Below are 22139 nucleotides of genomic sequence, written 5' to 3'. Positions count from 1 at the left end.
TGATTTTGTCCACCCACACCACACGCGATCACGTAACGCAGGTTAAAATATCAAAGTAAACTCTGAACCAACTATATTATTTTGGGGGCGGAATGCTGTTTTTAGCTCCTTTTCTTGCCTGCATTTTCCAGTGACCCTGTTTAAATGTATTTTGATTCTTCTGATTTCACCGTGATTGAGGAGTGATAACATGGGTAAGTACATGATTGCATATTGTACAATAGTGATGCCAGGACAGCAGTTAATACATTCAATAAACGCAAATTGTTTTACACATTTAGGCACTTTCCTCTCAGACTCCATTATGCCAATAATATACATGATGGCAGGCTGATTACTGTAATTAGCCAGTCTCTTTCACCTTACAACCAAACCACACTAGTATGAGATATAAACAATGCATTTACTGAATAAAAGCCCATGAAATAAGAAACTGTAATATTATACAACTAAAAATAAACAATACTTTATGCTTTTCTAAACAGCATGGATTTACAGACACCACCTGCTAAAACAGAAGTTGGTCACCCTTGTATTATTGAGGCGCACGGGGAAGGAGGAGAAGGGAGCATGGGCAATACTACGACCTTGTCCAGGAGCTGCTCTTGGACCCTGCCCGACATCACCGATACTTCCGGATGAGTGCAGAAGAGATGGAGACTCTTCTGTTTTTTGTTGGCCCAGACCTCACCAAGCAGACGGCCAACTACAGGACCCCAATAGAGCCTAAGCAAAGACTAGCTGTCACTCTAAGGTTAGTTATTGGAAAAGGTTGTATTGTGTAAGCAGGTGCATGGATGTAAAGAAACTCCAGCAAGCTTGTGATCATGATGCTCCACAGATGTAGGCCTTTGTTCCATTACATCTAGGAAACAGATTTCCAGTTATAGTGTCTTCATTATACTCAAGGTACGTAAGACACACTGTTCTTTGTTTAGTCTTTTATTTATTATTATTCAAGGTGGCAAACAGTCACAACATGGCATGGTGCACCTGTTGTAGGTGACATTAACAGTCACATCAAGGCATGGTGAACATGTAGGTGACATTAACAGTCACATCAAGGCATGGTGAACATGTTGTAGGTGACATTAACAGTCACATCAAGGCATGGTGAACATGTTGTAGGTGACATTAACAGTCACATCAAGGCATGGTGAACATGTTGTAGGTGACATTAACAGTCACATCAAGGCATGGTGAACATGTAGGTGACATTAACGGTCACATCAAAACATGTAAACAAATACGGCATATCCCTCCCAATAACAATATGAATAGCAAAAAAAACTATTAAAAAAAAGTTAAATGCAAGGTGCAATGCATATATAACTGCAACAACAAAGTGCAAATAGTGCATACATAAATGTTTCCCTTTTTAAAGCACTAAAACAGAACATGGGCCTAAGTATGCGCAGGGCTGGGTTCTGCCTTTTCGGAGATGATTATTGATGTGACTGGGAGTCTCTGTCCTAGCTCTCTTGAGAGAATGTACTGAATGTACTGTCACCCCAGCTATATGTTGGAGACCTAGGTTCTGGTGAATATTGATCCCTGGGCTCATCGTACATGATTGGCTGCAGTCTACCTCTTCCGTGCGGAGTACTTGTGGGCAGTTGTGTTGCCTGCTGGTCATCCCAGTTATGTGTTGGAGACCTAGATCCTGGTGAGTAGGAGTATTGATGCCTGGGCTGGCCGTACATCATAGGCCGCAGTCCAGCTCTTCCATGTGGAGCATCAAAGAGCCATTGTGGTGGTGGAGGTGGTAGCAGAGGTGTTGCATACTAGTCATCCCAGTTTACAATCAATGACAGTAATTGCACTTTCAGACGTCCCTTGTTTCTTGCTATTTTCTTCAGCTCTGGTACAAGGCTGAGCACAAATGCCTCCTCCTCAGGTAACAGCAGAAGGAATTGGCTTCCTGACAAATGCAAGCAGCTCTTCATCCACATCTTGATAGTTGACTTTCTGTTTTCTTTTTCTTGGCTGACAGTCTTGAGCTGTGCCTGTAGTGGTTGGTCTTGACTGTTGTTCAGGTATCTGAAGCACAGGGTCATGGCTCAGGGACACCATGTCGTCTTCAGCGTCATCGGGTTCCATAGGTTGTGGCTGAGGCGAATCAGCATTTTCAAGGCTGAGGTTGCCTCTTGAGCTGAAAAAAGGTATTTGGCATCTGGAGACTCTATTTGCAGCCTGGCCTTCACCTATCGTCTTGGATTCGAGACAGTGTCGCAGTGCATTATGGAGACCTGTGAGGCCATAGAGAGGAAGATGCTGGCGATCCATCTGCCACGACCCACTGAGGAAGCCTGGAGATAAACTTCTCAAGAGTTTCATGAAAAATGGGACTTTCCCAATTGTTTGGGATCGGTTGATGGAAAACATATCATGATCACCAAACAACCAAACTCAGGGAGATGTTTTTTTATTATAAGGGAACCTTCTCTGTGGTGTTACTCGCCCTTGTGGATGCCAATTACCTCTTCACAGCTATTCAAGTGGGGGATTTTGGGAGAAAGAGTGACGGAGAAGTCTATGCCAACTCCCCACGTGGAAGGGCAATGGCATCAAAAACCCTGCAGGTGCCCCAAGATGCCTTTCTGCTTGGGGGTGAAGATTTAGGAAAGATACCATACACAATGGTGGGGGACGCTGCCTTCCCACTAAAGCCCTACCTGATGAGGCCATATGCCTGGCATAACATCAGCTGTGAGAAAGAAATCTTCAACTATCGTCTCTGTCGAGCTAGAATGACAGTGGAGAAGGCATTTGGGATCCTTGCGGTCAGATGGAGGATCCTCTACCAAAAAAATAAAACTACTGCCAAGCAAGGTTGATATCCTAGCGGTTGCAATGTGCATCCTCCACAACCTCACAAGGCCTTGCGATGTGGAAATGTGGCTACAGCAGGGTGGGGCAGGTGTGAGGCAAGGCATGAGAGGCATAGCCATCCAGGCCAACAGAGCAGGTCAGGAGGCAGTTTCTGTCAGAGAAAAGTTGACTAAATATTTAACCTCTGTGGAAGGCAGAATTGACATTCAGGACAGAATGGTTGTAGCTAGGCCTACTTAGATGCACTGTGTGAGAGTGTGTGTGTGTAGTTTATCAACATGGGACAGTACGTTCAACTTTGATATCTTCATTTGTTTTGTGTATTCATTATACACTTTAAAACTATTGTACAATTCCACCATTTCTGTATTATAAAAGCATACAGCACACATGGCATTTACATTCAGCTAACGCTAGCTAGTTCGTTTTATAAGGATGAACATTGGGTTGTTATACTTTACCTGAAATGTGCATGGTCTTTGCAATCTCTCTCCATAAAGCATCTTTATTAGTTGGATCCTTGTAGAATTTTGAAGACGGGTCATATAAAAGTGAGTACTTCTCTACTTCGATGAAAAATCTCTCTTCGTCCATCTTTCAAGCACCCAAGTTGGCTTTTGTTTACAGGAAGTAGGGGACGTATGTTTGTTGTGAGATCCAATTAATTAATGGGAGGCGGAACTTCCAGACTTGATATGGCGGTTAGCAACCAATTTAAGGTGAATTCCGCCACCAACTGGACTGGAGTTTGTACCTTGCAGTTCGTCTTTCAGTCACCCACGTGGGTATAATCCATGAGGAGATGGCACGTGGGTACCTGCTTCTATAAACCAATGAGGAGATGGGAGAGGCAGGACTTTCAGCATGATCTGCAACAGAAATAGAAAGGAGTTCTATTTTAGCCCTTGGCAACTCAGACGCTCAGTGCTCGCGCAGGAGACGTGTCCGGTCTGGTCAGCATGTTAGGTTGGAGTCATTAAAACTTGTTTTTCAACCACTCCACAAATTTCTTGTTAACAAACTATCTTTTTGGCAAGTCAGTTAGGACATCTACTTTGTACATGCCACAAGTAATTGTTTCAACAATTGTTTACAGACAGATTATTTCACTTAATTTACTGTATCACAATTCCAGTGGGTCAGAAGTTTACATACACTAAGTTGACTGTGCCTTTAAACAGCTTGGAAAATTCCCGAAAATGATGTCATGGCTTTAGAAGCGTCTGATAGGCTAATTGACATCATTTGAGTCTATTGGAGGTGTACTTGTGGATGGATTTCAAGGCCTACCTTCAAACTCAGTGCCTCTTTGCTTGACATCATGGGAAAATCTAAAGAAATCAGCCAAGATCTCAGAAAAAATTGTAGACCTCCACAAGTCTGGTTCATCCTTTGGAGCAATTTCCAAATGCCCGAAGGTACCACGTTCATCTGTACAAATAATAGTACGCAAGTATTAACACCATGGGACCACGCAGACGTCATACCGCTCAGGAAGGATAAGCGGTGTCTCCTAGAGATGAACGTAATTTAGTGCGAAAAGTGCAAATCAATCCCAGAACAACAGCAAAATACCTTGTAAAGATGCTGGAGGAAACATGTACAAAAGTATCTATATCCACAGTAAAATGAGTCCTATATTGACATAACCTGAAAGGCCGCCATAAAAAAGCCAGACTACGGTTTGCAACTGCACATAGGGACAAAGATCATACTTTTTGGAGAAATGTCCTCTAGTCTGATGAAAGAAAAATAGAAATGTTTGGCCATAATGACCATCGTTATGTTTGGAGGAAAAAGGGGGAGGCTTGCAAGCCGAAGAATATCATCCCAACTGTGAAGCACAGGGGTGGCATCATCCTGTTGTGGGGGTGTTTTGCTGCGAGGAGGGACTGGTGCACTTCACAAAATAGATGGCATCATGAGGTAGGACAATTATGTGGATATATTGAAGCAACATCTCAAGACATCAGTCAGGAAGTTAAAGCTTAGGGACTTCCAAGTGGACAATGACCCCACGCATACTTCCAATTCCAAATTTGTGGACAGAACTGAAAAAGCATGTGCGAGCAAGGAGGCCTACAAACCTGACTCAGTTACATCAGCTCTGTAAGGAGGAATGGGCCAAAATTCACCCAACTTATTGTGGGAAGCTTGTGGAAGCCTACCCAAAACATTTGACCCAAGTTAAACAATTTAAAGGCAATGCTGCCAAATACTAATTGAGTGTATGTAAACTTCTGACCCACTGGGAATGTGATGAAAGCTGAAATAAATAATTCTCTATTATTCTGACATTTCACATTCTTATAATAAAGTGGTGATCCTAACTGACCTAAGACAGTGAATTTTTACTAGGATTAAATGTCAGGAATTGTGAAAAACTGAGTTTAAATGTATTTGCCTAAGTTGTATGTAAGCTTCCGACTTCAACTGTAGTCTGTGTCATCTGAATTGGATATCTCAGATTGGCATCTGTAAAACCATTTTGGTTGTATATCTGGCAACATTCTTATGAGCCTCCTAATAAAACTCCTATTACTCAATTAGTTAAGAAGGAGAAATGAAAACTGTGATTAATGAACATTAAAAACAAGATATTTAATAAATATTATATTAATTACAAGATATTTAATAAATATTATTTATTAATTACTTGGATTTTATTTTTGTAGCAAAAAGAAAATAGGTCAATTTGACGACTTTATCAATGCAGTGAATTCCTTGGGAAATACATACGGGTCATATTTGACCCTACATTTGAAAACTTGGGGTAGTGATGCAAAAATTATTTTTACTTAAAAAATAAGAAATTAAAAAACAAAACTAGGATGTTAGAACATTAAAGACACATTATTTAAGGATTTCCTGGAATATTAGATGATGACATTTGGGGGGGGTTAATACAGCAAATAAAAACATTAGGAAGGGTAATTTTGACCAGCATTGCATCCAAGGGTTTTTAAGATGTTTTTTTCCCAAGTGCAATATTTAGATGTATGTGCTCATGAGTGTTGCATTATAAAGGCTGTCATGGCTAACTGTAATATTAGTGTATTGTTTTTTTCTAGAGACTTGAGTGTCATTTGCAGTAAAGTCAAGGTAACAAATAACATTGGACTGCTTTCTTTATATATTTTTTTTAGCTTTGAGTTACTGTAGTTTCACATTAAACAGTTTTTATTTAACACACAGAGAATGACCATGTAGATCATATTCTTTGTTGTTTAATTAGTTCAAACCTGCACTTCTCCCTAGCTGTAACATCTCTCGTTTGTTGAAGGAAACCAAGGTGCAGCGTGGTGGGCGTACATCGTATCTTTATTGATGACACCAAACAAAATAACAAAGTCAAAAAAACGAAAGCGCACAGTTCTGTCAGGCTACAGAAACTAAACAGAAAACAAGATCCCACAACCTAATGATGGGAAAAAGGGCTGCCTAAGTATGATCCCCAATCAGAGACGACGATAGACAGCTGCCTCTGATTGGGAACCACACTCGGCCAAAAACAAAGAAACAGAAAACATAGACTTCCCCACCCGAGTCACACCCTGACCTAACCAAACGTAGAGAATAATAAGGATCTCTAAGGTCAGGGCGTGACACTATCAGGGATTTATTTTGCATGTTTCAGTGCAACAAAACGAAAGTGTCACCGTTTTGGGCCCTCACCAGATTGCATTTCCTGCAAATAACAAGTATCCTGTTTCAGGCTCAATGTATTTGGACCACTGACAACTTGACACATGTAGCTACGAGTACAGGACTGAAATTCCTATACAGATTCTAAACAGATGTTGAACTGAAAAACAACTATTTCCATTGATCGTAAATTCCCTATTGACCTCTAGTCCTCTGTGTTGTGTATTATCTTAAAATATTCTTACATCGGGAGGTTAGCATTTTTGGGGGTATGATAATTATACCTCAAACTTTCTCACTCATCGTTATTCACGATTCATTCATGACTATCTTTAATCATGGTATTCTATTCTTATTTACAATAAGTGACTCCAAAGTGACACAATACATTATTTACAATGAATTTCTATTATGTTTACATTTGAGTCATTTAGCAGACGCTCCTAACCAGAGTGACTTAATTAGTGGATTCATCTTCACCTACAGTGTCTTCAGAAAGTATTCACACCCCTAGACTTTTTCCACATTTTGTTGTGTTACAGACTGCATTTAGAATTGAGTAAATATATTTTTTCTCTCACCCAATTATACAAAATAGCCCATAACGACAAAGTTAAAACATGTTTTTTGAAATGTTTGCAAATGTATTGAAAATTAAATAAAATATTCAATTTACATACTGTAAGTATTCAAACCCCTAAGTCGATACTTTGTTGAAGCACATTTGGCAGCGATTACAGCTGTGAGTATTTCTGAGTAAATCTAGGAGCTTTCCATACCTGGATTGTGCAACATTTGGCCATTTAGTCTTTTGAAAATTCTTAAGCTCCATCAGATAGGTTATTAACTTTCACTGGGCACTTTAAGCTCTGCCCACTGACCATTGGGCAGAGCTGCCCTCAGGGCAAGATTGAATACGGAAAACTGTCCCTAACCAAACTGGATTGTTATTTGAGGTTTAGGCTAAACCTGTTCACATTCTTTTGACCAACCGTTGTCCATCTGCTGGTGAATATGTGAAAAAGCATTTAGCATTTCAATAAACCGATGACCAACCCACAAACAACATGGAAGCTATCAAAAAACCAGGAAGATGAAGGCACTTAAAATGCATTTATTGTGGTGGCATGTTCAAATAAACAATATATAAAAACTGTATGTAAAAAAAGGAACAAGAAAACAATGGAGCATATCTACAATATTGTATGTATACTGCAGAACTTTACATTCAATAAAACATATTTGATAATTGAACTCTATATTTGAAACAATTCTAGATTGGGTTGCCAGACTATGGTGTCATACATGACCGATGACATCACAATGGTCTTAAAGCCAATTTGAAAAATGATGTAATGTGGATATGTATCAGTCTTAATTGGTTATCGACATGGCTTGTTTCTGCTGGTGCAAAAAGGTATGAAATCAGGTCATTTAATCAATTAACAACTACTTCAATTCTGGAGTAGTATTTTTCTCTTAGACCTAGCGGGAAGAATGAAGTAAAAGTAGATTCTGATTGACGAATACATAAAAAGTGTACATGAAATGTATATGAAGTTCAGCTTTTGCAAATGTCACTCAATGTAACTTGTCTATACTGTGTTGTTTTGAGGTTGAGGATAGATAGCTAAGTTCCTCTAATTTAGGCCTACCTGTTCCTATTAATATGACCCCCCCACACATTTTTTTTTCTACATTGGCTGGGGATCGGGGAAAATGATTTAGCAGTAACACATATTCTTGTCAACAGAAAAAACGGCAGAAAGCCAATTCAATTGATGTGGAGCAGAAGACAAGAAATAAGAAGGAGAGTAGCACTTCATCTCCCTCTCCAATTCCAACTGACCGTTCTGAACGGAATTCCTCCGCCACCTCTGACCCCTCACCCTCTGACCAACTCTCCTCCCTCTATCCACCTCCCTCTCCTGTTAACTGTTCCTCTCAGCCTTGCTCTCCTGCTAAACAGCCCTCTCTCCCCAGGGCACCTGCCAAACACCCTTCCCAAGTGAAATCCTCTCCAGTGGTGTCCCGTCCTAGTTCTCCCTCTCCTACCAACCCTCTGGACAGTCATGGAGACACCAGCCAAGAGGGCGCAACAGTCAGGTAATTGAAACAAAAGTACAGTGCCATCCTAGAGTCCCCTTGAAGAGTTGGCTTTAGAGCGACAAGACCAGGGCCAGTGTTAATCAAGAGTATGAGAGCTAATCTAGGATCAGGTCCTCTCTGTCCATAATAATCTGATTTATTATGATCTAAAAGGAAATACTGACCCTAGATCAAACTCCTACTCTGAGACGCTTGATAACACAGTCCTAGAAAGTTATTTTCCTCAAACTGCAGTTTTAGGCTCTTCTAATCACATCTAGTGGATAAATAGAGTACTAACCTATTGCCCTGGTCTACTTAGTACACTGCATTTATATGGACATCAATACATTCATAACTACTCAGACTGTGTTTATAGTACAGTATAGTATTTAAGAGAGAGAGTATCACTCTACACAGTATCTCTATCCTTTGGAAGCTTTACACCTATTTCTCTCCTTCCTTAAGACCTCTGTCTCTTCAGGACCACTCTATCTCAAGGCCCCAGAGGTCAGGCTCAGGTGCCAGAAGCCAGACTCTTCCCAGGGCCAGCTCAGCCACCAGAAGGTCAGAGGAGACCCAGGGGGCCAGAGGAGAACGGGGGGCCCTGGTCAACATGGAACTTCTTGGGTAAACCAAAACACACTGCAAATGCAACCACAACACAATGCAGATGCATTGAAAATAAGCTCTTTATTGTTTAGAGATCAATGTCTGATATACTATGGGGATGGGGCTTACTATCAAGCATGTCCGTTTTATTAGATATTTATAAACCCATGATTTATGGCGATCTTGGTCTAAAGGACATCCACTTCTTTGTGTACTAATAGAGTGACATATAACTTATCCCTGACCAAGATGGCTGCCATTGACAGCACTTTCTAGAGTTATGAAGGTTTATGACATAGGCCACTCAATGTTTCTAGGATATTGTATCTCTATGTGTGTACTGATGGCTGGTTCTTCTTCACAGGTTGCCTAACATTGGCAACACTTGCTTCCTAAACGCCACCCTGCAGTGCCTCCTGGTCCTGCCTTCCTTCTCAAAGGAAATCCTACGCCAGGAACAACTCTGGAGCTCCTCCCCCTTCTCCAACCTGCTCAGGTAAGGGAAGGCACAAAATTAGACACACCCCCACCCACCCATTATTTCTGCTCATAAAATCAAGGAGGGACACACTCTTCATGCCACTTCTACAGAAAGTGATTTTCGTAGCAGGTTAGGAAAGCATTTTTGCTAACCCTTTCCCTAACATTAACCACTTCACATTCCGCTGCATTTATTTATTTATTTCCATTTTTGTTTTGTTTTCAGGAATCTTCATAACCCAGAGGAACAACAATGACACAATGATTATGATGTAGATATTTGTAGGCCAATTTGGAAACTGTAGAATGACTATATTACCCATACAGGTCATTGACTGAACATTCCACATTAGTATGGGACATTTGGTAGCTTTTAAAATGCTCTGGAATTGAGAGCAGTATCCAAACCAAATATCTTAGGAGAATAAACAACACATTTTTGTTGTTTTGCTTCATTGTCAGTCCTCAAAGTTGAAATTATATTGAATCGAATTAATCATTTCTAATGATGGGGTGCTGCAAGATAAAAAATATTTGGATATACTCATCTGCCTCTTCAGCCGTAAGCTGACACCATCCAGTCAGCTGCTAATTTACTCTCTGTCTCCCCTACAGGTGTCTGTCTGATGTGCACCGTTCGGGTCTACCTGACAGTGGCGCAAACCAGGCCTCAAAAGCAGACCTCATGTGGAAGGTCAAGTACTCCTTGTCGGGATATGATTTGAAGTATCTGGGGGACACGCAACAGGTAACTGAGGCACTACTCTCTTCTGAACATGCACTCTTTTAGCAAGGGTTCATTTTCTCTCAATAATTTGATTTTATCTTGGTATTTTTCTTTCTCATCAAAGGACGCACACGAGTTACTTGTGAATATGCTGTGCCAGCTGAAGGAGGAGGGCATGATACTGAAGACACTCGGGGTGAACTATACCTGCCCTGTTTCCCAGCTGGAGTTCCAGCTTGTCTCAGTGCGCACATGTACCAGGTAAGAGCTCCCATTGGTTGTAATGTATCTACTGGTAACATGATCTTTCTTCAAATGATATTACAAAACACATGGCAAAACATTGTAGAGACCTGAAACAGAAACCTGATGCATTTTTCTTCTCTTTGTCCTGCTTCTGAAGCTGTGGGCGCGAGTCGTCCACCAGAGAGGACTACAATCACCTCTCATTGGACTTCAGCTCTGAGCGCACCTTGCTAAGCAGCCTTGCACTCACTTTCAAAGTCAGCACGTAGGGTTTAGTTAGCCCTGGGTGTAGAGACTAACACCCAGGGCAAGCTGCCCACTGTCTCAGAATACGGTGTCTTATTATTGTAGTGGTATCACTCATTTTGTAATGCTTTTGTTTCTAACCCAGAGAGAAAAGGTTGAATTCACATGTGCGGGTTGCAAGGGCCTCCACGCCTCAAAGGTGGAGCAGTTCCACACACTGCCTCTGTGAGTTGCTCCTTTATAACCTCTCATAGAACTGGCAGTATTTAATGAAATGAGTGGTCATTGTGTCCTGAGCATGTAGGAGTAATTACTTCCTGAGCAGGTTGTAGGACTTAGGGATGAGCACCACCGAACAAATTTCACTCATCTGTTATTTGTTGACTGGTTTCATTGTCTGTCTGTTCTTCTCTGTCTCTGGGCAGTGTGCTGGTTCTGCATCTGAAGAGGTTTGGAGGACCTGGGGGGTTGGAGAAGCTGGAGGCTCCTCTTTTGTTTCCTTCGGAGCTGAGGCTCTCCACCTTCTGTGGGGACACGGTGCCACCCCTGCACAGTGCCAGCCCACAGGCCCTCACCAACCAGACCCCCAATATTCAGGTGTCCATCCCCCAGACCCTCGACAGCCAAGTCTCCAACCCACCCGGAGAGGCCAAAGATAGCGCCCTCTGCTGTTCAGGTAGGTCATGGCATCACAACACTATTCTTGTTCCAACACCACACAAGCCACCCACTCCCAAACGGTCCTGCAGACAGAGAAGCTAGAAGCTGCAAATTAAAATGTTTCTCAGACATCGTCAGTGATGTACGGAAGCTGTTTTAGACCAGAGCAATTCAGACAAGCGACCATGTTTTCACAGCTCTTTATGTATATTTGACCCCTCAGATTCAAATGACCAGGAACCAGGGAAAGTGCTGTGGACAGCCTCAGTGGTGAGGAGAGATAGAGAGTGAAACCAGTGAAATATAAGTCATGACAGAACACTGAGATAGTTATGAGGAGGACACGATATAGTAGACCTCCTGCAGTAGATTAGTAGTGTTGTGAACTGTAGACAGTGTTCTGGACTGTAGGGGAAAAGAGAATCCAATGATCACATGTGTTTTCTTACTGAAGAAGCAGCCAGTGAAGTCAGTGAATGGCTACTACCAGCTGACTGGCGTAGTCTCTCATTTGGGAGGCTCCGCAAACTCCGGTAAGTAAATACCTTAAAACACATACATGCAAATGCACAGTACATATGGCATAGGCTGAATCCCAAATCACTCCCTTCACTTTCAATTTGCGTATTCACGTGCGCCTCTGCCATTTAAACAAGTATCCCAAAGCTGAGGGAGTGAAAATGATTGAGGGTTGAAGGCCGGGGATGATAATAATAATTTGTAGACTGCAAATTGACCGTAAGAAGCCCAAACAGATATCATATTTGACGCATTTCAAACCTTGCATACATTTGTGTACAATCACGTATGTCTCTTTAATTGTGCGTGGGAGTAGTTTGGAACAGATTTCCAAAATGAAAATCACTTGGAACTGATTTGCTGGTGCTTTTACAGTCTTAACAATTACAATTTTTACTCAGAAAACATGGGGGCGCCAAATCACCCGTGGGCCAAATTCATCCCACGGTCCGCCAGTTGGGGAACCCTGGTGTAGGGGATAATTAGACCTTCTGATAGCCTCTTAGACCAAGCGAGCAAGCCTGCAGGCTTCAGAGCAAAGTGCCATCCCGACAAGCACTGCTATATGTTTAGAGTTTGCGCAATTTAATTCAAAGGAATGGAGAGGCATGCCACGTGTATGTGTTTATCTCTGATTTCCAAACTTGACACTTGTAACAGATAAAATACCTTCCAAATGAACTGTTTAACTGTTATAACACACTCCATTACCCACAAGAGCCTGACCCTTGACCTCGAGTCTGTCTTCTTCGTTCCACAGGACACTACATTAGTGACATCTTGAATGCAAGTGGAAACTGGTTCTGCTGTAACGACAGCCAAGTGTCAATGTCCAATGAAGCCACTGTGCTGAGGACCAGAGCCCGGAGTGCTTACCTGCTCTTCTATATGTTCAGGTACTGCTTACTCTCTTCATCTATATTCTTGTGTTGCTATATATGTGTACTATATGTACAGTAAGTTGTTCCTTTCACCCTTCAGGGCAGGAGAGCATTAGGCCCCAGCACACAGGGCCACCAGCACCAGCCTCAACAGGGTCAGCACCCGGACCAGCCTCCACACACCAAGCTCAGCCTCAAAAGGCTCAGCCCAGTCTCAACAGGGGTTGTACCAGGCCTAGACTAAATACCCTCAGCCCAGCTTCAACAGGGTTAGTCCCAGGCCCAGCCTCAACATCCTTAGACCTTCCTCAACAGGGGCAGCACCAAGCCCAGCTTCAACAGTCCCTGCCCAGCCTCAACAAGGGGGGTGGGGGTGTTATGATCACTACTGGCTTTAAGTGAACAAGTAATGCGTGTTTGGGGCCATACTGGATGTATCCAAGGCTCAGCCAGTCGTTCACATAACAACAGGATGTAGCACGTGACTGAAGAGAGAAGAGACAATCAATAGGGTCTGTGCATTATACCGCCTCCAATGTTCTAATTTACTTCCTACAGGGTTGATGACTTCCTGCAGCGATTTCTGCTATTGTTTTTATCATTAGCTTGATAGCTATCTAACTGTTGTTGATGCATTTCTGACTGAAATAGTTTGCAATGGCTACGTTTAAATTACAGCCCCGCGAATGAGGTGCTAATGAGAGTGACTTTGTTGAAGGAAACATTGGGGAGCGACAATTCCTAAAAAGAGGTTTTGTTCCTAGTCTTCTCATGGAACTGGCACAATGAAAAGAGACCTGGTGTTTGGGAAAGAAGACTGAAACCTCCTGCTCCGACTGAGGAGGATGAAGAACAAGGTGCGCTGCCTATGGACTGTGCCACCTCTGATCAGGTCCAGACACGTGATTACTGTGCAGCCCCTGAACCCGCAACCCTGGACACGGCCCTAATGGCAAATCATGAGCACGTAAGAGAAATTGAGGAGCTTCGAGCCAAGCTGGAGAAACTGACTGCCCAACACAGCTTTGGTGCGATTTTCTGGTTCTGACGAGGATATGCGTTTTTACACAAGGTACAGTAACGATTTATTGTTATCCAGCATTACTATTGTTTTATTTACAATGAATTATTATTATTATCCCAAAGTCCATCTTACCTTTAAGAACGTGTTCATTGTTATTTAAAACTAGGCTAGCGTATCTTAGCATAAGTAGGCACATTGAATGCACCGTTGAAGTCGGAAGTTTACATACACCTTAGCCAAATACATTTAAACTCCGTTTTTCACAATTCCTGACATTTAATCCTAGTAAAAATTCCCAGTCTTAGGTCAGTTAGGATCATCACTTTATTTTAAGAATGTCAAAATGTCAGAATAATAGTAGAGAGAATTATTTATTTAAGCTTTTATTGCTTTCATCACATTTTCAGTGGGTCAGAAGTTTACATACACTCAATTAGTATTTGGTTGCATTGCCTTTAAATGATTTAACTTGGGTCAAACTTTTCAGGTAGCCTTCCACAACAGGTTGGGTGAATTTTGGTCCATTTCTGCTGACAGAGCTGGTGTAACTGAGTCAGTTTTGTTGGCCTCCTAGCTTGCACACACTTTTTCTGTTCTGCCCACAAATGTTCTATAGGATTAAGGTCAGGGCTTTGTGATTGCCACTCCAATACCTTGACGTTGTTGTCGTTAAGCCATTTTGCCACAACTTAGGCTGTATGCTTGGGGTCATCAAGACCCATTTGCAACCAAGCTTTAACTTCTTGACTGATGTTTTGAGATGTTGCTTCAATATATCCACATAATTTTCCTTTCCTCACGATGCCATCTATTTTGTGAAGTGCACCAGTCCCTCCTGCATCAAAGCACTCCCACAACATGATGCTGCCACCCTCGTGCTTCACGGCTGGGATGGTGTTCTTTGCCTTGCAAGCCTCCCCCTTTTTCCTCCAAACATAACAATGGTCATTATGGCGAAACAGTTCTATTTTTGATTCATCAGACCAGAGGACATTTCTCCAAAAAGTACGATCTTTGTCCCCATGTGCGTTGCAAACTGTAGTCTGGCTTTTTTATGGCGGTTTTGGAGCAGTGGCATCTTCCTTGCTGAGCGGCCTTTCAGGTTATGTCGATATAGGACTCGGTTTACTGTGTGTATAGATACTTTTGTAACTGTTTCCTCGAGCATCTTCACAAGGTCCTTTGCTGTTGTTCTGGGATTGATTTACACGTTTCACACCAAAGTACGTTCACAGAACGCGTTTCCTTCCTGAGCGGTTGTTTTTCTGAGATCTTGGCTGATTTCTTTTGATTTTCCCATGAAGTCAAGCAAAGAGGCACTGAGTTTGAAGGTAAGCCTTGAAATATTTCCACAGATGCACCTCCAATTGACTCAAATGATGTCAATTAGCCTATCAGAAGCTTCTAAAGCCATGGAATAATTTTCTGGATTTTATCAAGCTGTTTAAAGGCACAGTCAACTTAGTGTTTGTAAACTTCTGACCCATTGTGATACAGTGAGTTATAAGTGAAATAATCTGTCTGTAAACAATTGTTGGAAAAATGTATTGTGCCATGCACAAAAGTAGATGGCCTAACCGACTTACCAAAACTATAGTTTGTTTACAAGAAATTTGTGGAGTGGTTGAAAAACGAGTTTCAATGACTCCAACCTAAGTGTATGTAAACTTCCGACTTCAACTGTATATTGTCTTACATTAGATTTCAGTTAACCCCCAAAAATGCTCCCAGGTCGTCACTGCAAATAAGATTTGGTTCTAAGTCCACTTCCCAGGTTAAATAATGGAACATTTAAAACAAATTCACTGCTGTGATGATAGCTGCTATGAATTACAGTAGTATTGCAGTAACAAGTAAAACAGGCTACACTAGCAGCTTGGTCATGTCTAGTGCTACTTGATGCTCAGAGAAGATGGGCAATAATAGTAATGAGCTTTTTTTGGTATTCAAATACTCTGGGTCTGTCTTTAGATATGCAATCTACACACACCTGATGGCCTTCTGGCACTTGACTGAGCGGCCAGCAGAGACCAGGTTTAAAAGTCACAAGCACCAATCCATCTGAAACAAGTGTTACTCGAAGAAAACCGGTAAGGGACAACTTCATTAAATACTTTGAATATTATTTGATCTTACTGTAATTTCAAAACATGATTTACTTTTTGTTATGGACCGAATATAAGGACTATATTGTACTAAAACATTTTTCTTTATGTTCAGACACTGCCATCAATCGACAAGTTCTTGTTTATGACTCATCTGTCGCTGGGTCTGAAGCAGAAGGATTTGGCCCATTGGTTCAGCATCCACCAATCGACAGTGAGACGGATTATCATCTCTTGGGCCAACTACCTCTACTGTCTGCTTGGATCAGCACGGATATGGATCCCCAGGGAAACCATCAAAGCCCACCTGCCACCCGAGTTCAAGGACTATCCAGACACCCAGGTAGTGATCGACTGCACTGAACTCCGCTGCCAGACAACATCTTCACTACTACTGAAGAGTGAGGTGTTTTCTTCCTGTTACAGGAATTAAATTCCTCGGTTTTAAAACACCAATTAAAATTAATCACTTTATGTCAATTCATAAGAGTCTGTAAGACCCTTATTTGTATAAAATGGACAGAGACCAGTCTTTGAAATCAACCAGCTGTAACGGTATTCCTGTGGTGAAGTAGAGGCAGACCAAAACGCATAAGTGGTTATATTGATTCATGTTTAATAAAAAAAAGATAAACACGAACACTACAAAACAATAAATGTGGAAAACCAAAAACAGCCCTATCTGGTACAAAACACAGAGACAGGAACAGTCACCCACAAACACACAGTGAAACCCAGGCTGAGAGTACATTCTCAATCAGAGACAACTAATGACACCTGCCTCTGATTGAGAACCATACTTGTTTGAAACATAGAAATACCCAAAACCTAGAAAAACAAACAGACTGCCCACCCAACTCACGCCTGACCATACTAAATAAATACAAAACAAAGGAAATAAAGGTCAGAACGTGACACCAGCTGTGTTTATTCTCGTGTTTATTGCTCATTATACATTTTATCACAGGTTATAAACTGAAAATGACGTCAGTTTTCAAACTGTTCCGTCTGTTCTCGACACTGGTACAAAGGCTGTATAGTTCTCAAGCCTTCCCACATCGTCTAGAGCACAAGGTCAGCCTGTGTAGATAAGATTCTAGCCAGTCTGGCGATATAGTTCATTCATTTCTACCCAGGAACAGACAGTCATTGTTCTAATTCTTGATTATATTTACACACATTATATTCAGTACTAGGATTAGAAAGAAAATTAATACATATACAGTAACATAATAGTATTCATTCTGATTAGTACATATACAGTAACATAATAGTATTCTGATTAGTCTGATTGAAATGTATACATAATTAGTCATTATTGATGAAAAATGTCCTACAAGTCACACTGTACCTTTAAGGGCATGTTGGGAATGTCACCACATGGAGCTGTCACTTTGTCATCCTTGTGTGCTGGATCTGCGATTGACAAGGAGATCTTCAAGCAGTCTGGATTTATTTCCTTACTGTACATGTGTTTATTTGGTAGTAGCAAAATAATAATTTGTTTATCTACGACATGTATCAATCATTTGTGTTGTAGTGAATATCAGTTTGTGTGGAGCTTGTAATTGGCTTTAATGAGTTTAGGGGTGGGGGAAAGAAAAGAAATCAAGTAAACACAGAATAGCCAGAATGCAAGACTGTATACAGTGTTAGAGATGTGTAATTGATTAACTGAACTGTTGAACATTTGCTGAAATACATTATTTTAAACAAATATATTATACTGCAGTTTTCTTCACAAGAACATCAATACTTATTTTCATGAAACCACTAAACTTGGCACCCATGCAGAGGGGATCCATTCAGGTGCGAGAGACACTTCAGCAAGTAGTGGTAAAAATAAGTGTTCAACCTGCTCTCTTATAGTTTTTGAAACCTGTAGATCTTTAGATATCCTTTCAACTAGGATGTCCTCCTGTGCACAGATGACAAAGTCACACCAGCTACAACCTGTGAGAAGAATTTGACCTTGCACCTGCCAGTAGTAAGCATGAAATCTCTTCAACTTCAGCTCTCCATTCTGTATCCTCAGGTAAAGGCAGTCAACATAACTTTGTACATTTGGGCACTTGACCTCTAAGAGTCCAAAGTGTGGTCTCACACTGGGATCAAATATGATCTCATCCGGAGAAGATCCTAACCACGGAGCATCTGGGTGCACTACGAAGCCACATGGAAAGAAGTTAACATTCTTCAGTGTGCAGTATTCCTGTACAGCCACTGGCTCCATGGCTCGCCCCCTCTTCATCTCCACACCAGATCCCTTGAACATCCGCTCAGCTCGGCGGTCCGCTGAGGTCTCCCCGGACATGGCAAACCTCTCGGAAACGAGAGGATGTTATTCTCATTTTCCTGAGCTGATGCCATTCCGGGCTGCTGCTCTGCTCCCTTGTAGCAACCTCGACTTTGTGTGACATCTCGTAGGTTGTCTCTAATGCCTTGACCTGGAACTGCCCCTGATGGCTAAGGATGTAAGCACACTGGGAAGCCTGTTGCCATCTAACGGAAGTATTAGTGGAGAAGGGGCATCGGCAATTTTCACAATTTCACGGGTCTTTGGCTGTGGAAGTTGATAGGACAGCACACTGCCAGCTTGCACTGGCCCAAAGGCGGACTCAACCAGGGGCACATCAGCTGACATTTCCACTGTTGTCACAAGAGGGGAAGTAAGTGGAGAAAAGTTGGCATATGTTTCTGAGACGCGGAGAAGGTCCATGTCAGGCGTATATCCATGGAGTGCTTTGTAGAGACAACTTCTGCAAAACATTTTAAAACCTTAATATCAGGTTGGAGAGATTACTATGACACAGACTCATAGTAGACACAGACTTTTCCAGAAACAGCACAAGCCCAAAAGTTGAAATAAAATGGATTAAAATATACATATTTATAGATTTTTAAAAAATCACAAAAATGTTTTCGAAATGTTTCCATTCTAGGAACCTCCAACTTACCTTATTCCATCAGCACACAAGTTAGTAAGTTTACGGAACTCTTATCCCATCAACCGGACCTGGCTTCACACAATACTTAACAAGGATTTACTGTTACATAGGCTAAATACTTTTCAGGTGCATTTTTTTATGGATATTGATAGACTCACAAGTGTTCTTGGCTCGTGCCAACGCTGTTCTGTGTCTGTGCAGCTGTGAACTGGTGGTGCAGCAGGAATGTTCAGTTTATAGAGTTGTGCGCTGTCTGGTAAAGAAAGGCCACCAGATGATTGCACACAGCACTTCCTGCAACACAGGAGCAGTGGCGTTGGACCACGATCCCTGGTACGGAGTGCTTTAACACCATCTGTGAAGATAAGTGTGATGAAAGACTGAAGTGAGAAACAAGAATGATGCAGCCCATAAATAACAATAAACAGTAGTTTCTGGTCTTCTTAACTAGGGGCTCAATTAACTATACAGGAATACATTGTGTCTCAGTAACACAATTACCAAACACTGCATCAACATATCTTTACCAAATAACCTGTGGGCAATTCTAAATTGGGATTGGGACCCATCATTAATATCTATCTATTGATAAGATTAAACGTTGACACTGTCTCCAACACATTTTGACAATGATGACAGTGTCCCACAGGAGATGTTTAACAAGGTCCCTAGTAGCCATCTATAACCTTTCCCTACTCTCATGCTGTGCGGCTTTTCACTCTTCCCCATGGACCTGTGACAGGCAGCCCTCACGGTAATCTCCCCTGTCAATGTATCTTAGTTAGATAATGTTTAGAAGACATGAATAACAATTATTTTTAGCTAGCAAATATGGCTAGCAAGCATAACTTAACCAAGCTAACGAAAATACACACGTTCTCAGGTAGATTCTGTCAACGTTGTATCATTTTACGAAGTAATTATCTAGCTAGCTACAATTAATAGTTAAATTAGCTAGCTAATATAGAATCCAACACTAGCTAATATGATTGTCGCTAGCTAACGTTATATCTGTCACTGACTTGGTAACGTTATTCACTATATACCTATCTAAGTAGCTTCCTATATACATCTTGAACCCCTTTTAATTATTGCTAGCTGGAGTCAAGGAGGCTGATTTAACAATTCGATGTACATGATGAATATTAATTTGAGGCAAGTCCTGAAGACAACTAGTAAAAAACTGCGACACAGTGGTAGAAATGTTATATCGTCAATAACAACAAGACTGACGCCGGTATAAAGTGTGTTTAGAACGTCCGATATAAAGGCTATTTTCTAGTTGCAGAAAGAGAACAGTAGGGTGCAAAGGCAGTTCGCCAGTTACAGCAGAGCGTCCGCTGAACGATAATGAAGAGGTAGGTGAGATAACGCTGACCAGGGTGATAAGGTGAAGAAGCGTACTTCATGAGCTGTAACCGAAAAACAACTGGCATTTGGAAAGTTTGAGGTGAGGGAGAAAGTGTGGTGAAACAAGTAATTGTATTTTGCTATATAGTACTGTTGCTGGATCGAATTATCCGTTAGTTAGCCAGAGAAATGTTGAGCAAACTTAGCTGATCAAATAATTGAGTTTATTGTTTGAAACTTAGCTGGCTAATAAAGCCAGACAGCTAGCTAACGTTCCAACATCAAATGAGCTAACGTTAGTTCCCTAACCAATTCGCTATAGTATTAATTGGTAACGTTATACGACACCTTGCCGTTCCTCAAGTTATAACACGTCAGTTGCTTACTGGACCCTGACAATCTGTGTGAAATGTTAACTAGCTAACGAACTAACTACTGTATGTGAACTAATGTTTTCCCTCGACAGTATATGGTTAATTTTCAGAATGAGAGAATTAGGTGAAAATGAGGCGTTGCTTGTTAAACAAGTGGATTCAGGGATCAAGTGTAGCTGGAGCTGGGCCTGGCTTATGCTGGATGCCAATATAGGTGAAAGAAACGCCATACACTTTCACTCTCAGTGGTTAAAAAGAGGTATGCCAGGTGTACTCTCTGCCTGAAAGAGATCAATTGTGCCAACAAAGGGTATCATGCTCTGCTGCACATTGTAGAACAGATGTCCACAGGCAGAAATCGTACAATGTTATTACGTGCAGTGTAGCCCAAAGATATGGCTTTTGTTGTGTTGAACTTGACATTAACACTTTTGTGTGATTTTATTATTATTATTTTTTACTCTTAAAGTTATTTTTGCACACATGCAACACTTGCTCGGTGTCTACTATAATAGATCAAAAATAGAATGCCTGTTTGTTTCATTCTATTGCTACTTTAACCCTAAGATGCATAGTAAACATGGCGCCCCAAGAATGCATATGCAGGGTCAAAATGAACCGTTAATGTAATATATGTTTTATTTATATGGGTCTAAAATATTATCCATTTTGTGGAACATAAATCTTTTGAGTGCTGATTTGGACCTTTTCAATAATTATTTGATTGTTTTAAATGTTTTTTTTGTCACTCTTCAACATTTTGATACACATTTCAATGATAACATATGATGAAAATGCATAACAGCTATTGAAAATATGAGCATATTTTTCACATTCAACCTTTTTATTGTGAGCAAAAATTTAAAACCATCTTTAAGCATGTTTTATAATATTTCAAAACATTTATTTGAAAATCCAAAGTTCATCATCAATATAAACGACAACACTAACAATTGTGAATTTAGAAAACGTGAACACGAAAAGCAACAAAGTGTGTGTGATGCTTACTTATGCTGTCTTAGTCCATGCATTTGTTACAAACCACAAGCATGTGACTGCTCTTTGCAGACGGATGTGTTGCACTGAGAACACCAGCAGCTGACTTTTCTATCTTTTGCGCTTGGGCAGAGCTGGCACCTCTTCCTCTTCTGGCCTTGGATGCTCTGAGTGGTGGTGGTGGCTTGTTTCTCTTTCATCAACCCACATCTTTCCATTGCCTCAGTTCTTCTGTGGCGATGGGAGAACCTTCCAGAAGGACAACCATCTCTGCAGCAGTCCAATGATCAGGAAAAGGCAGATGACAGCCCACTTGCAATTTGCCAAAAGGCACCTAAAGGACTCCCAGACCATGAGAAACAAGTCTCTGGTCTGATGAAACCAAGATTGAACTCTTTGGATGGAA

General features: G+C 41.2%; 2 protein-coding genes and 1 long non-coding RNA gene across 25 annotated transcripts in view; 2 read left to right on the top strand and 1 right to left on the bottom strand.

Annotated features, from left to right (window-relative positions):
* LOC118388965 (ubiquitin carboxyl-terminal hydrolase 37-like) overlaps positions 1 to 22139 on the top strand; it is a 203395-nt gene that overhangs the window by 23656 nt on the left and 157600 nt on the right. For 6 of the 22 annotated variants that reach the window (XM_052527281.1, XM_052527278.1, XM_052527283.1 and 3 more), the window contains exons 2-12: positions 486 to 754; positions 8461 to 8583; positions 9034 to 9195; positions 9542 to 9673; positions 10273 to 10405; positions 10509 to 10645; positions 10788 to 10887; positions 11022 to 11101; positions 11302 to 11552; positions 11760 to 11806; positions 11991 to 12069. In XM_052527281.1, the coding sequence (XP_052383241.1) occupies positions 639 to 754; positions 8461 to 8583; positions 9034 to 9195; positions 9542 to 9673; positions 10273 to 10405; positions 10509 to 10645; positions 10788 to 10887; positions 11022 to 11101; positions 11302 to 11552; positions 11760 to 11806; positions 11991 to 12069 (1360 nt within the window). In that variant the 5' untranslated portion in view covers positions 486 to 638. Of the gene's footprint in view, positions 1 to 78; positions 195 to 485; positions 755 to 8230; positions 8584 to 9033; positions 9196 to 9541; positions 9674 to 10272; positions 10406 to 10508; positions 10646 to 10787; positions 10888 to 11021; positions 11102 to 11301; positions 11553 to 11759; positions 11807 to 11990; positions 12070 to 12815; positions 12952 to 13036; positions 13678 to 13700; positions 14009 to 15931; positions 16051 to 22139 lie in introns of those variants that run through there. The other 16 variants (XM_052527271.1, XM_052527268.1, XM_052527270.1 and 13 more) reach the window with 10 other exon arrangements.
* LOC118388964 (uncharacterized) overlaps positions 1 to 22139 on the bottom strand; it is a 26389-nt gene extending 4250 nt beyond the window's left edge. Inside the window, exon 1 of the long non-coding RNA XR_008144657.1 lies at positions 21746 to 22139. This is a non-coding gene — a long non-coding RNA (uncharacterized LOC118388964). The remainder of the gene's footprint in view (positions 1 to 21745) is intronic.
* Positions 16282 to 22139, top strand: part of LOC127932247 (ubiquitin carboxyl-terminal hydrolase 37-like) — a 159754-nt gene continuing 153896 nt past the window's right edge. The window contains exon 1 of one of the 2 annotated variants that reach the window (XM_052527289.1): positions 16282 to 16408. The gene's annotated coding sequence lies outside the window, so the exon portion shown is untranslated. Of the gene's footprint in view, positions 16409 to 20382; positions 20464 to 22139 lie in introns of those variants that run through there. The other variant, XM_052527288.1, reaches the window with a different exon arrangement.

This window comes from Oncorhynchus keta, chromosome 10 (assembly GCF_023373465.1).
Source record: "Oncorhynchus keta strain PuntledgeMale-10-30-2019 chromosome 10, Oket_V2, whole genome shotgun sequence".
NCBI classification, from domain to species: Eukaryota; Metazoa; Chordata; class Actinopteri; order Salmoniformes; family Salmonidae; genus Oncorhynchus; species Oncorhynchus keta.
This window is presented reverse-complemented; position numbering and strand designations above follow the sequence as displayed.